The sequence below is a fragment of the Choloepus didactylus genome, chromosome 1, assembly GCF_015220235.1.
Source record: "Choloepus didactylus isolate mChoDid1 chromosome 1, mChoDid1.pri, whole genome shotgun sequence".
Classification (NCBI taxonomy): Eukaryota; Metazoa; Chordata; class Mammalia; order Pilosa; family Megalonychidae; genus Choloepus; species Choloepus didactylus.
In genome coordinates, this window is record NC_051307.1 from 88,964,844 (window position 1) to 88,980,107 (window position 15,264).

At 38.4% G+C, this 15,264-nt stretch overlaps 1 protein-coding gene across 1 annotated transcript; it reads left to right on the forward strand.

The window, feature by feature from the left end:
- Positions 1-309: 309 nt before the first annotated feature.
- Positions 310-14,732, forward strand: CSTA (cystatin A). Its single transcript, XM_037840239.1, has 3 exons — positions 310-466; positions 11,534-11,635; positions 14,491-14,732. Exons 1-3 carry the CDS (start codon positions 401-403, stop codon positions 14,617-14,619), a joined length of 297 nt encoding a protein of 98 aa, XP_037696167.1. The 5' UTR covers positions 310-400; the 3' UTR covers positions 14,620-14,732.
- The last annotated feature ends 532 nt before the right edge of the window (positions 14,733-15,264 follow it).

Here is a 15,264-nt window from a genome sequence, read left to right on the forward strand (position 1 = left end):
TGCTACTATTAAGTATTCCTTAAAAAAGTAAAATTTTGTGTAAGACATTTGAACACATTTGGAAATTCTGGTAGTAACTTCAGATTTCAGCAACAGGATGGAACCATTATCAAAGAGAAGGCAGGGATGTTTTATTCTTGTTACAGTAGAACTGTGTGTTCACACTTACTTGTTCATCCCCACCCCTAGCTCCCTAAATCCCTATTACCACATATTGTTGGGGAAGCAGGAAAAATTGCTTCAGGACATACTGGTTTTTGCTGTGCCTTTTTGCTCTTTGAGGAGCATAAAGCATTCTATAGGCGGAGCTTGTGAACAGCCTCTTTAAAAACCAGAGTCTCCACGCCTCCTTGATCACTTGGTTCCAGCATCCTGCTGTGCACAGAGGCAATTAGCCAAAATGATGCCTGGAGGCTTAACCGAAGCTAGACCTGCCACTCCAGAAATCCAGAAGATTGCTGATGAGGTGAGTTGATGCATCACATGAAAAGGTTTGATCCAAAGTCTGGGTTTCCTGGGTTGGACTCAAGGTAAGAGTGTGGGTGAACATGAAAACCAGAATATTGGGAAATGTGTGGTGCTGTGCAGGCTTCCTTAAAATTAAAAATGTAATTCTGAGCTTTTCAGATGAAACCAATCTTGTCAGAGCGACTGTAAGAAAGTCACATCCCTTTTGCGAACCTTGGTTTCCCTGTTTGCAAAAGAGGAATTTGTATTGAAGCATCTCTAAAACTCTTCCAACTCTTACAATGTATGGTTCTAGGATTACTAATTCAGTTTCTGGTGAAACTTTTGTAATCTCCTAGGTGGAGCTAACATGTAATTAAAGTCTACAGTGGTTAACAATTTTATGAACTAGAATTCACTGCACTGGAGGGAGTTTTTAAATGGTTTAAATGCAGAACAATATTGTAAAGGTGATCCACTTAAAATTTTCTACAAATTTGTCTAACTAGGCAGTGTTTTAATCTAAGTAGAGAAGTGGCATAGTCTATGGAGATTCCAAAATTAATTATGGTAAAAATAGAACTCAATGTGAGTTGACACATTTGTCTAAGATTATTTGATTAGCTATCACTTACATAATAAAAATTTATTGTATTGCCTATTCTGTGAAAGGAAAATGCATATAAATACTCTTTTAGGTTTATAATTTGGAACCTTGTTTTCTTGTTTCATTCCTTCTTGTTTTTTGCTCTCTGAAACTTCATTCCATGACACTGTTTGGCAAACAAAATCAACATGTTGTGTGAGTGGAAGAGATGGGATCCTCTGAGCTGATGGGCACTGCAAAGCTCTACCGGGTCAGATGCTTAGAATTCTTTGGGGCTAAATATTTCCCTTTCCAGAGTGTGTGTGTATATATATGTATCTTGGAGCTTTTTTTCTTGGAGAAGTTAATATTAAGTCACTAATATCTTCATTTGACTCCTTGTATCGGGTGAGTTTTCACAAACTTGAACAGGTGCATGAATCACCCAGGGTCTTGTTAAAATGCAGATTCAGATTCAGCGCAGTCTGGGGTGCGGCCTGGGAGACTGCATTTCTAACAGGTTCCCAGGGGAGGCTGATGCTGCTGTCTATCAACCTCATATGCCTCTAGGACCTGATACATGATATCCTTAGAGGCCTATCTATAGGGGTTGGGGCTTTCCAGAATCAGAGTGCTGAAATAAAAGTTTTAATTTTGTTTGTAAAATAAAGATATCTCTTGTCCTGCCAATCTCAGTACTATAAGAATTAAATGAGACAAAGTGCATAAAAATGACTTGAAAATGAAAAAGAAATATACAGAGGTGAGGCATTACAAATGTTAACTTCAGAGTTGTGCCTGGAATGAGCCCTGATCCTGGAAAATCCCTGAGACTTTCCAGGGACCACAGCTTTAGTGGGGTGTGGTACAATTGGGGTTTGAAGTGTCAAAGTTGCAGAAAGTTTTAATGATTGTTTTAAAAGCTTATCACATAGTTAGCAAAAATACATATTCTTTAAAATAAGAAGCTACCAGAAGGCCTTGAATTGTAATAATGCCTATCTGGGAGCCACATTTTGAATTACAAAATTAATTTGAAAGTTTGTTTCTTGCTGCTGACCTTAGGTTCCAATTCTGTTAGAGAGATCAAATGAGAGATAAGTATTAATAATGACTACCTCATGCCAGAGAGAAGCTTGGCAGCTTTAAAAACCTTGTCATCCATTCAACCTTTTACTTGATCTTCTTAATTCCTGGGGTTGGCAGGGAAGGCATTATGTCCACTTTCAGTTGATGAGACCAAGATTCAAAAAAGCTAACAGTCACCTGGTTAAGAGCTAGCCTATCTCCAAATTTTCAGCTTCCTGCTCTTTCCACCATACAGTGGTGGGAACATGGAGAAGCTTTGTGGGGTAAGGGGAACACACCAGTGGGATATTGCATGGTAAACTTGTGACCTCTGGCCAAGTAGTCTGCCTCACATTTAAATTAATATGAAAAATTAATATCAAGGCATCATTTCATTGTAAGTACATTTCTGAAATATCCCTTAGGTGTCCAGCATTGTGCTAAATGTTATAGAAGATACCTAATCACTGTGAGCTCTGGTCCCTGCCCTCAAGAAGTTTACAGTCTAGTTAGGAAAGTTGAGATATGGGATGTACTATAAAACAATTAGGTAATTTTTCATAATTATAGATTTGGGGACAGGAAGGGCATTAGAGATTGTCTTGTCAAGCCCCTTACTTTCAGGTGAATGCGAGACAGTTGAGCTTCTCAGGTATTAAACTCCCAACGATCATTTATTTTTTCTCTGTCACAGGAGAAAGCCTTAGGGGACAATTTTCAATTAAGAGCTGGAAGGTAGAGGAATTGTCAGTAAACTCTTTAATAAACACTTTTACATCAATTATACTCCTGATTCCCCTACAAATATCCCCAAGGGGCAGGTGTTATTATATCTACTTAATAGGTGAAGAGATTGAATCAACAACTCCAAGTTTACAGAATTAGTTAGGTCACCACTTAGGACTGGACAAATGGATAAATGTTAGTAATCACATACCTGGTATGGTTTGAGGGGTCCCAGGGAAGACCTCCACTAACTGTCATTTACCTTGTAGCTGTATTCCTTTGATTTTAAGCACATTTCTATTTTTTTAAGTCACCTATTAAAATGCAAGTATTATTGGAGGAACCAAAGTTTACCAGTTTTCTCTGTCCTTATCAGAGTGCTTCTTAATAGAATTCCAACTGAAAGAAGAACCCTGTTATGGAAAGAGGGTCAGAAGGAAGGAAGCAGTTGTCACACAGCATAGAGAGGGAAAGCATCGAAGACAAATGATGACTTCATGTTCAAGGACATCAAAATGAAGGAGGGATGTTGGATGAGGTCAGAAAGAGCAGGAAAACAAAGGTTTTGGTTTGGGAAGACTTGAACATTTTTGAAGGCAGAAACAAAGGGTTTCCCCCTTCTGAAGATAATAGAGACCAAATGGGTAATTGTGGTATCATGTACTAAAGGAGGCTAAAGGTAACTGCGTCCAGAGTACACTTGGGGAAAAAAACCCTTCTTCCAACATTCTGCATGTTAGTTGAGGGTCATTGCTATACCCTTCTTCTATATTCTCCTAATTTGGGAGACAAGTCATCATGAAGGAAAACAACCATGGTCTTTTCATTCAAAAAACATTGATTATGTATACAGAACTGTGTAAATTGCGAATTACTCCGGGGCATGGTGGAAGGGGAGATATAAAGAGGGTCCCTGCCCTCAGGGAAATTTACAAAATAGTTTAGATGTATGACATATTCACAAAGAAACAAACAGCCATACAAGGCCCTATCCATGAAAAGCCATAATATATGTAAATAAGAGCCAAGTGAAAGGCCCTAACAGCAAAATTCTCTGGATCATTATTGTTAATCCATTATCTTATATCAGATGTAAATAACCATTGGATGAGAATTCTGAGTATGTATGTTCCAGAAGGAAATATTTTAATAATTACTTTTAGAAATAAAGGTTTTCACTTTATTTCTAATACACTTTATTTCTAATCACTTTAATTCTCACACACATATATATACATCCATACCCATACACACACAAACACACACCTGAGTCATAAACCAGACTGTTGAGTAGCATTCCTGGCAACACACACAGACTATGATTTTTTGTCTGCCAGGACATCACATAAAACCTCATCTGCATACCATCATAGGCACACCCTGGTGCTATCTAACCACTGCCTCCCCATCAATCACCTCTCCACACCCAAAGGACCTGCCATTCAACCACACCAGAAACCCCCCAGGCACTCCCTCCCATCTTCATTAGAGCATGCCTAAGCCCACTCCATCAGCATCCAGCCTGGCCCCACAATGGGTGGTTTTATACTTCTCCACCCTAATTTCCATGACCCTGTAAGCCGCTGGTATTCCAGTCCTCAATTAGAGATCCCTCCCATACCACTGCTTTCTCCTCAACTGAGTCACAGAACTTTGCTCAAGGAAGATGCAGGACAACAGAAAATTGCCCATTACAATTCTAGGAATTCATGCCAAACAACTGCAACAAGACCCTACAGCTACCAAAAATCCTTTCAGTCATGTCCCGTGGGTTCTTTTCTAGAAACTCCACAGAGCTGTATCTGTACCATCTCTCTCAGTTTTTCAATCCTATCTCCAGTGGCCCTTCCAGCAGGGTGTCTCAGTTCCTACTTTTCTTAAGTTATCTGCTGAGAGAATACCCAGTTTACCTTATCTTCTGCTCAGTCTCCTTCTTCCTTGCAGTTTTAGATATCTATCCTCCTTTTTTCAGCCAGCCCTTCCTCCCACATGCCAAGTGCCATCGTTCCCCACCTTCCTGGTGCCTTGCCCCGTACTTCCCCTCTCTCAACACATAATGAGACAACAAATGTCCACAAGTCACCTCTCACCAGCCCAACTGCCCTTTCCCACTACAGCCCAAACTCTCCTTCCTTACTCTGTAGAATTCCCAAAATATGGCCTCTCCTTGTTACCACCATTATCTCCTAAATTACAGATAGCCCAAATGTTTCTGCAAAAAGATTATAGATTAGGAAAAACATCCGGGTGTTGGGTGCAGCATGGCTGGAATCCTCCAGTACCAGAGAACTAACAACTCCCCAAGACTCATACTATGTAGCAGTGCAGAGAGCTTGAGCACTTCTGGATAAATGTATTTTACAAGTTGCTCCTTCCTGGTAGCCTCCTGCCCCTGGCTGAGGACAGAGCAACAAACCACACTGTAACGTCCTGAACCACAGCCACCAACATGCACGACAGGCTGAGGACGGTGAATGCCAACTGTGCTCAGTTTGAGGTCTGTTTACCAGCAGGCCCCCAACCACCATTCCCAGCTGTCCTTCATCCTCTGTTACTGTTCTTCCTCATCCTAATGTCAATCCTGGAGGGTCTTTTAGCACCAAGCTACTTTCCAAAATTCAAGGTTTCACTGACAAGATCCTTCCAACTCTTCCCCTTTCTCTAGTCCCTCATGTAAATCTCATCACCCTATGTCTACAGAATACAACATTAGAAAAATACAAAACTGTTTTCCTGGAAATAGGGAGTGAGGCTACAGATTATAAGTACAGGGAACCAGAAATCAGGGCACACAGTCTGAGAAGTGCCTGTGCACTTAAGAAAACAAACCATGGGTGTTTAAAACCAACCATCTCATGGAAAATTCTGGACCTGTGAACTGCATGGATACAATGGAAATGTTCCAGATTTGGATCTATTTCTAGGACAGGTAGAACTGAAAACTTATGATACATGCTAAAAAAAAAAAAAAAAAAAAAAAGTCACCAAAGAAAGCACATAGAATTGCAATGATAAATCAGATACATGAGATATCAGACAGGGACTTTAAGATAACTATAATTAATAATTTTTCAATCTTAAGTAGTCATGTTCTTCTCACAACTTCAGTTTCCTCATGTGTAAAATGAGGTTTAAATAGATCATTTTGAGGTTAGAGATCAGTCTTTCTCAACTTGGCTCCTGACTTGCCCAGTACATACTGTTGGCCACCCCTCCTTTGGTAGCTCAAAGGAATTAGGATGGAGGGGCAATAAGACAGCAACTATCCTCTCTCTCTTGTCCCCACCTCTCCACTTCTCTGTTCTCTCTCACTCTTTTTCTTCTTCCTTTCTCACTTTGGGGCTTTGCTTTTCCTTCTCAAGAAAGCATCCACATTCTTCCCATCAATTCTGAAGTTTACAGAAGAAACGAAATATTTGGCCCTCAAAAGTGGTCTGGGAACTCAAAGAATTTGCAAATGTCCAACTCTTTTGAAAGCAGTACCTGGTACTTAAGCTGGGAACCAATAGGACAGGATTCATAACATCTGTCCACTGGCCTCCAGAGAACCATAGATGCACTGGAGACCCAATTACAGCTGTATTTTCACATAAAATGCTTTAGTGGAAAGACAGGAAAGCAATGTACCAATAATGAAGGTATACAACACACACATTTATTTCCTTCTCCCTCTAAATGAAAACAGAGGATTGAAAAAAAGGAACAAACTTGCAAATATAAAGAGAACAGAAACTAAGCAAACACCATCTCAAAGATGTGAATAAAGTTTTGGAAGATGGAAAACAGCTGAACAATGAAAACTGACTCATCAAGGTGGTGGTTACTGAAGGTTGGGGTGGCTGTGTCAATTTCTTAAAATAAGACAATAATGAAGTTTGCTGCATTGATTGACTCTTCCTTTCATGAAAGAGTTCTCTGTAGCATGTGATACTGTTTGATAGCATTTTACGCACAGTAGAACTTCTTTAAAAATTGGAGTCAATCCTCTCAAACCTTGACACCTCTTTACCAATTCAGTTTATGTAGTAAACTAAATCCTTTGGTGTCTTTTCGACAATGTTCAAAGCATCTTCGCCAGGAGTAGATTCCATCCAAGAAACCACTTTCTTTTCTCATCCATAAGAAGCAACTCCTCATCCATTCAAGTTTTACCATGAAATTGCAGCAATTCAGTCACATCTTCAGGCTCCACTTGTAATTCTAGTTTTCTTGCTATTTCCATTATGTCTGAAGTTACTTCCTCCACTGAATTCTTGAACCCTCAAAGTCATCCATGAGGGTTGAAATCAGCTTCTTCTAAACTCCAGTTAATTTTGATATTTTGACCTCCTTCCATGAATCATGAATGTCCTTAATCACATCTAAATAGTGAATCCTTTCCAGAAGGTTTTCAAATGACTTTGCCCAGATCCAGCAGAGGAATCAGTATGTATGGCAGGTACAGCCTTACAAAACATATTTCTTAAATAATGAGACTTGAAAGTTGAAATTCTTCCTTGATCCTTGGGCTACAGAAAGGATGTTTTGTTAGCAGGCATGAAAACATTAATCTCATTGTACATCTCCATCAGAGCTCTTGGATGAGTAGGTATGTTGTCAATGAGCAGTAATATTTTGAAAGGAACCTTTTTTTTTCTGAGCAGTAGGTCTCAACAATGGACTTAAAATGTTTAGGAAGCCATGTTGTAAACATATGTGCTGTCATCCAGATTTTGTTTTTCCATTTATAGAACACAGGCAAAGTAGATTTAGTGTAATTCTTAAGGGCCCTAGGATATGCATTGGCTTCAGCATAAAGTCACCAGCTGCATTACGCCCTGACAAGAGAGTCAGCCTGTCCTTTGAAGCTTTGAGGTCAGGCATTGACTTCTTCTCTCCAGCTATGAAAGTCCTAGATGGCATTTTCTTCCAATAGTAGGCTGTTTCATCTACATTGAAAATCTGTTGTTAGCGTAGCCATCTTCATCAATTATCTTAGCTAGATCTGCTAGATAACTGTAGCAGCTTGTGAATCAGCACTTGGTGCTTCACCTTGCACTTTTATGTTTTGGAGATCCTTAAACCTCTGCTAGTGTCAAACTTTTCTTCTGCAGCTTCCTCACCTCTTTTAGCCTTCATAGAATTGAAGAGAGTTTGAGTCTTGCTCTGAATTAGGCTTTAGTTTTAAGGGAATGCTGTGGCTGGTTTGATCTTCTATCCAGACCACTAAAACTTTCTCCATATCAGCAATAAGACTCTTTCACCTTCGTATCATTCATGTGTTCACTGCAGTAGCACTTTTAAATTCCTTTTACTTTTCCCTTGCATTCACAACTTGGCTAAGTGTTTGGCTCAAGAGGACTAGCTTTCTACCCATCTCGGCTTTCAACATACCTTCCTCACCAAGCTTAATCATTTCTACCTTTTGATTTAAAGTGAGAGACATGGGACTCTTCTTTTCACTTTAACATTTAGAAGCCATTGTAGGATTATTAATTGTCCTCATTTCCATATTGCTGTGTCTTGAGGAGAAGGAGAGAGACAGGGGAATGGCCAGCCGGTGGAAAAGTCAGAAAACATCCAGCATTTATCCATTAAAATTGCTGTCTTATATGGATGTGATTTTTGGTGCCTCAAAACAATTGTAATAATAATATCAAAGATCATATCACCATAACAGATATATTAATAATTTAAAAATTTGAAATATTGTGAGAATCACAAAAATGTGACACAGAGACACAAAGTGAGCACAGGCTGTTAGAAAAATGGTACTGATAGACTTACTTGATGCAAACCTTCACTTGTAAAAAATGCAATAAAGCAGAGTGCAAGAAATGAGGCATGTCCATATAGCATTTGAGACTCTGTAGCTCCCTGTCACACTAGTTTCAGGAATGCTGGCATCCAGACTTATATGCCCCTGTGTTGACTGAATTATGGCCTCCCAAAGGTATACACATTCTAATCCCTGGAACCTGTGCATATGTTACCCTACATAGCAAAGAGACTTTGCAAGTGTGAATAAATTAAGGGTCATGAGAGAAAATTATCCTGGATTATCTAAGTGAACCCAGTGTAATCACAAAGGTCCTTATAAAAGGAAAGCAAGAGGGACAGAATCAAAGGGGAGCTGTGACAACAAAGCAGAGGTTGAAGTGAAGTGCTTTACACATTGAGGAAGGGACCACTCACATACATTCCAGATTGGAATGCAAACTGGTGTAACCTTTCTGAAGGGGAACCTGGCAATATCTAACAAAACTACATGTGAACTGGAATTTGGACACAGCAACCCCACTTCTAGGAATATACTCTGAGTATACTTCCAACAATACAAAAATACATATACATAAGGTTATTCATTATGGCATGGTTTGTAATTGCAAATATTGGAAACAACCTAAATGTCCATATATAGGATACTGGTTGAATAAGCTATGGTACAGCTATATCATGGAGTATTATGCAACTGTACAAAAGCATGAGAAAGATCTTTATGAACTGATGTGGACTAATTTCCAGGATATATTGTTAAGTGAAAAAAGCAAAGTATAAAAGAGTACCTATTGTATGCTACCTTTTGTGTCAGAAAGAAGATAAGAAAATATGCATTATCTGCTTATTTGTGTGAAAAGAAACTTAGAAAAGCTAAACTAGCAACCAATGAAATTGGTTTCCTACAAGGGATGAGTGAAATAGGGTAGAAGGATGAGGGAGGCATGACACTTCTCTGAGTATACCCTTGTGTAGGGCTGACTTGTAGAACCATGGCATGTTTCATACACCCAATAAATAAATAAATGATTAGAATAAACCAGAAAGTGGGGAAACCAAAATGGAGTACAAGCTGTAACAAATGAACCGTAACAAATGAAATGTACTACAAGTTAATAATATTACCATGCTAAAGGAGGTGGGAAAGAAAGTTAACCTAACAAATTTTGAAACACAGTATCCTGACCGCTTAAAACAGGGTTAAAGACAAAAGAACTACTCCCAAATATTGTGCTTTGGTTAAGAAATTTGTTTTTCATGGGAGTAGAGATTAGCAATTCTGAAACTATTTTATGTGTATACTAGGATTAAATTTTTAAAAATAAGTAAATACATTGTGAATAATGAGAGCCAGGCCTCTCCCTTCTGGAGAAGGGAGATACAAATAAGGAAAGGGGAGGGGCGGGAGAGGAAGAGAGAGAGAGAAAGAGAGAGAGAGAGAGGGGTGTTTAATTTGCATGCATATATTTTTTAGCTCTTTACACTGAAAGGACCTAGAAGCAATGACACTGAGTAACAGTGAGCATTTCAGCTCCCAAATCTTGGGATCTCAATATAATTCACCAACAAAAGGAACCAGGGCTCCTTGGAGAAATGGTTGATTCCAGGGCTGAAGCAGGGAAAATACATGATGAACCTGGAACATACTGTCATGTCAGAAAATAAAAAAATACTCAAAAAGTGATGAAAGTTTGTTAAAATGACACAAAAGCCAGCATGAAGGAGCTCCACATGGCCAAATCTAGGACAATTTGAGCAATAACATAAATAGCAATGGATTATAACCCATAGAACAAAAGAAATATCCATGAGTCATACTATTAAAAAACAAATAATTGAATGAATAAATAAATAGGGGAGAAAGGACAGCTCTTCATTACAGTAGAATCTCAATTAATATGAATGATGGAAACAGAAAATCACCAGTTGGTAATAGACCACTGTAATAGACCACTGTAATAACTGTTGTAGGCAAGAATCATCAATGCATGCTAAAATTAGTGGATGAAATAATGGTAAGACAAGATAGTCACATAGTCTCAAAATATCTCCCCACAAAATGCTTATTAATTACAAGGAGAAAAAATAGTTTAGTTAACATTGGAGAAACCCAGCAGACATGATATTAACATCACCAGCAAAGAAACATGTAGCTCCTGATAGACCACACTAAGAACACAACCTCACTTTTGTGGTATTTTTAACCAAAAATGTATAACCTCAATCTAATCATGAGAAAAGATCAGACAAAACCAAATTGAGGGACGTCGAGCAAATTAACTGAACAGTAGTCTTCAGAAGTGTCAAGGTCATAAATGACAAGGGAAGACTGAAGAATTGACCCAGATTGGAGGAGACTAGGGAGACCTGAAAACTAAATGCAATGCAGGATCCTGAATTGGATCCGGGACCAGAAAAGAGACATTTTTTGGGACAAATTGGCAAAATTCAAATAAATTCTGTAGTTTACTTACTAGTATCAGACCATATTAATTTTCTGGTTTCAATGATTGTACTATGATTACCTAAAAGGTTAACATTAAGGAAAGCTGTGTGAACAATATAAAGAAATTCAGTATACTATTTTTGCAAATTGTTTTAATTCTGAAGTTACTTCAAAATAAAGTTTTTAAAGTAATAATTATCACTTTTGTGTAATTTGTTAATCAAAGACATATATAACTACTAGAAATTAACCAAAGCATTATCATATTGCATTACTATACTGGGTTGATGTAAATTCAGTCTAAAGCAACAAAATTTGATATTTTAGTTAACCCATGCAACTTTATTAAAGAGAGGTGATTTCTTTTCTATTGAAATATTGAAATTAACTCACGGTTCTCATTACCATCTTTGAGGATTTCTTAGGAATATGAAGTTCCCACATTTGTGAATCACATAAACAGTCTCGTGGAATTTTGATGATTTGTTTTCTCTTTTCTTAAGATAAAGCCACAGCTTGAAGCACAAACGAATGAGACTTACAATGAATTTGAAGCTGAAGAATATAAAAGCCAAGTGGTTGCTGGGACAAATTTTTACATCAAGGTTAGAGTTCAACATCCACTTTGACACTAAAATATATTGTATTCCTTGTTTTATGTAGTGTACCCTGTTTCCACTGCCATGTAATTTGTTCCTTCTGGTTGTACTAAATCTGGATGTTTAGTTGATTCCTCCCAAGTGGTAGACTCTCAAATTTAGCAGATAATGGAAGTTAGAAAGCTTTCTTATATATTCCAGAAATTGTATAGAAAAAGATTTCATAACAGTTTAGAGCATAACAGTTTGGTCTGTGACCACAGCTGCCTTATATGTAAGGCAAGAAAATACTATTTCAGCTTTCTCACAGCATGGGGCTATTCCAGATGATATCTTAAGCTTATTCTACCTCAAAGCTTTGTGTTTCTTTGTGTCTAAATTAAATGGATTTAAGGAACGACTTGAATCATTAGCTGGGAAGATATTTTATACCTCTCTTGCCCTTTACATATGCATTTTGATTAATAGAATTTAAGTAATTATTTTTGCAACTCAAAGTAAGTAGATCCAATTTGTGGTACTCTGCATATTTTAAAGCAGTTAAGTATTTTAAATATGGATAAAATTAATTTTATAGTGATACCAAAAATTTAAATGATGCACACCTATCCAGTACTAACTGAAGTCAATATTTGTGAAGTTATTGGGAAGGAACCCACACAACAAGTCAGCCAGGGATATTTGGGAGTCCTGTTCATCCTTTTATATTGAGAAACTGGGAATTATGATTTTAAAAATCATAACAGACATTGAATCTTTACTTAACAATTTGACCACAGCATTGTCTGACATTTCTTTTTGACAATTAACTACTGATTTAAGTAAATATATTTTTTAAATTATTTTCAGGAAAAAAAAAAGTAGAGCTTGCCAGATCAGCATAAGAATGTTACAATACGGGGTAATGTACATGGGTCAACCCAGCCCTATCTAATTTGAGCTCCAAGTATACACTAGGCTCGGGGAGATGCCTGAGAGAGATCCTGTTGTAGCCTCAGAAAAGCATGGCACCATTTCCCCTTTCTCGACCTACTCTTTTCATACCTGGAAAAGAAAGTTTTCCATTAAAAATGACCTTGTTCTTTCTGTAAACCTACAATTTCTCTAATTTAAAAAAAAATTAATGATGTTCAAAGAAATAGTCTATCAAAATTCCATCAAAATTGAGATCATTATTTTAATAATTTGGGGATTAGTCCAAGTATATAAGGATGTTTCACATGTTAACCAACTCTCACACATTTCTTAAAAAGCTCATCAGAAAACTATCTTGAAATCTTCCTCCCTAGACCTCATTGCCCTCTCTTAACCACAGCCTCATCTCCCCATTCCCCAGTTCCCCACCCGTCTCTTTCCTGCTGCTATAACCCTCCTGGGTTATAGCAACTGACCCCAGTTTCCCCCCAGCCGCCCTCCTTACTTCCTGGCGGTCTAGCTGCTGATCCCCATGCTCGGGGCCACTCCCCAGAATCAAGGTCTCGCCAGTGATGTGACCTTCCCTCTTCTGCCTCCAGAACTATCAAGAGGCAGGTGGTAGAATGGAAGGACTGCAGTTGTTCTACTTACTCTACTAATCAAAACCTGTGTGACTGCAGCTACACATCTTCCCCGAGCTTACACAATGTGGGTAATGGGGATTAAATGAGCTAGAAATGTGCTAAACACTTACAATGCGCCGCTCACTGTTCTGTCTGCTGCGCATGTATCGTCCCCTTTACTCCTCATGGCAAATCTAGGAGATCGATATTATCATTCTCCTTGTGTTACTGATGAGAAAGCTGAGTCCCGGGGAGGTGGAGTAACCAACAAGGTTACACAACTGTAAGAGCAGAGTCAGGATTTGAACCCAGGTCGTCTGATGCTTCACTGGCTGCGCTGCTCTAATTGTATATGCAAAGGCTGATGCCCTGTTCAGAGCACAAAATAAGTGCTTTTAAAAGGTTACATTGTCAAATGAGAAGAACATGGATGGATGTTGGAGTTTAACAGATCTGGGTTTGAATCTGACTCTGCCGCTTATGAAAGATTTAGGGAAAATTGCTTAGTCACTTTTGTTCAGCTTCTTCAGCTGTAAAACTGCCATTGTTCCACCTTTCTTCAAACCTATAATGAGAAGTATATATACTAATACATATAAAATGCTCATTGTAGCCCCTGGCTCATACTCAATGCTTGTTAAAATTAGCATAGGAAGGCACTTCAGAGCAAAGCAAATAGTATTATCAGACAAAACTTTTATTGCCTCAACCAAGATCCAAAGTGGAAATGGTTACCATGTTATTTCATGTCCCAGATTTATCCCCAAACTATCATTTCAACCTTTTTACCAGTCTTCCCGGCTAGACCTTTCCCCTTTAGCAGGTGGCTGATGGCCACAGTGCCGCACTCAGTCCTGCCTCTGGGCATTTATAAAGGAGCTGCCGATACAGGTGTGGGAAATGCACATCCCACATTTTCTGGGACAATTCTGATTTTCATCCCCTTGTCAAACTATGAGTCCTAATTTAGGAGTCAGAAAACAGAATCAACAAACATATAGACTGTCATTTGTTTCCTTGCTCTGTGCATCTTTAAAAATAAAAGGCAAGTCTGGACTTCCATTTGTTCTCAGATTATAATAAAATAAAATAAACCCTGAATCCATACCTCTTGTGCCTCTAGCCTGTCCTTTCTCTCATAAAATTAAGGTAGTGAGTTCATGGAAACTAAGGGTCTAAGAATGCTTGTCCAGGAATGCTGTTTAAGAAACCAAGAAGAGCTTATTGCAGTCTTTACAGGCCTGGAGAGCTTTCACTTGATGTAGACCCCTGTGAATGAGTATCTCTCTCTTTTTCACTCTCTCTCTCTTTTTAATCTTTCAGATACGAACTTCCAATAATCAGTATGTTCACGTGAAAGTATTCAAAAGTCTTCCTGTGTACAATGAGCCTTTGAAACTTGTCGGTTACCAGACTGGCAAAACCAAGAATGACGAGCTGTCGGCTTTTTAGCAGCATAATCCAAAAGTAGTCTGATTCCTTCCACTGGCTATGGATTAATGATCCCTGTTAATAAATAGAACCAGCAAAAAACAAGCATTGCTTTTCAAATAAATTTATTTCTCCGAGTATTGCTGTTGTATTTTATTAAACAGGAATTACCTTTTCTTTCTCAAAATCAGTGCTACTACCTGGCATCGTGGGACAGAGAACATCTTCTTGACCAAAAGGGGGATGTGAAAGGAAATGAAATAAGCTTCAGTGGCAGAGAGATTCCAAAACGAGCCGAGAGGTCACTCTGGTGGGCACTCTTACGCACACTTTAGACAACCCTTTTTAGGTTCTACAGAATTGGGGTAGCTGGTGGTGGATACCTGAAACTATCAAACTACAACCCAGAACCCATGAATCTCGAAGACAGTTGTATAAAAATGTAGCTTATGAGGGGTGACAATGGGATTGGGAAAGCCATAAGGACCACACTCCACTTTGTCTAGTTTATGGATGGATGAGTAGAAAAATAGGGGAAGGAAACAAACAGACAAAGGTACCCAGTGTTCTTTTTTACTTCAATTGCTCTTTTTCACTCTAATTATTATTCTTGTTGTTTTTGTGTGTGTGCTAATGAAGGTGTCAGGGATTGATTTGGGTGATGAA

Excerpts from the sequence above, each read along its gene's own strand:
- CSTA (XM_037840239.1), top strand. The coding sequence starts at position 401 with ATGATGCCTGGAGGCTTAACCGAAGCTAGACCTGCCACTCCAGAAATC. Across the intron at positions 467-11,533 it reads TCCAGAAGATTGCTGATGAG|ATAAAGCCACAGCTTGAAGC; the intron begins GTGAGTTGATGC and ends TCTTTTCTTAAG. Across the intron at positions 11,636-14,490 it reads GGACAAATTTTTACATCAAG|ATACGAACTTCCAATAATCA; the intron begins GTTAGAGTTCAA and ends TTAATCTTTCAG.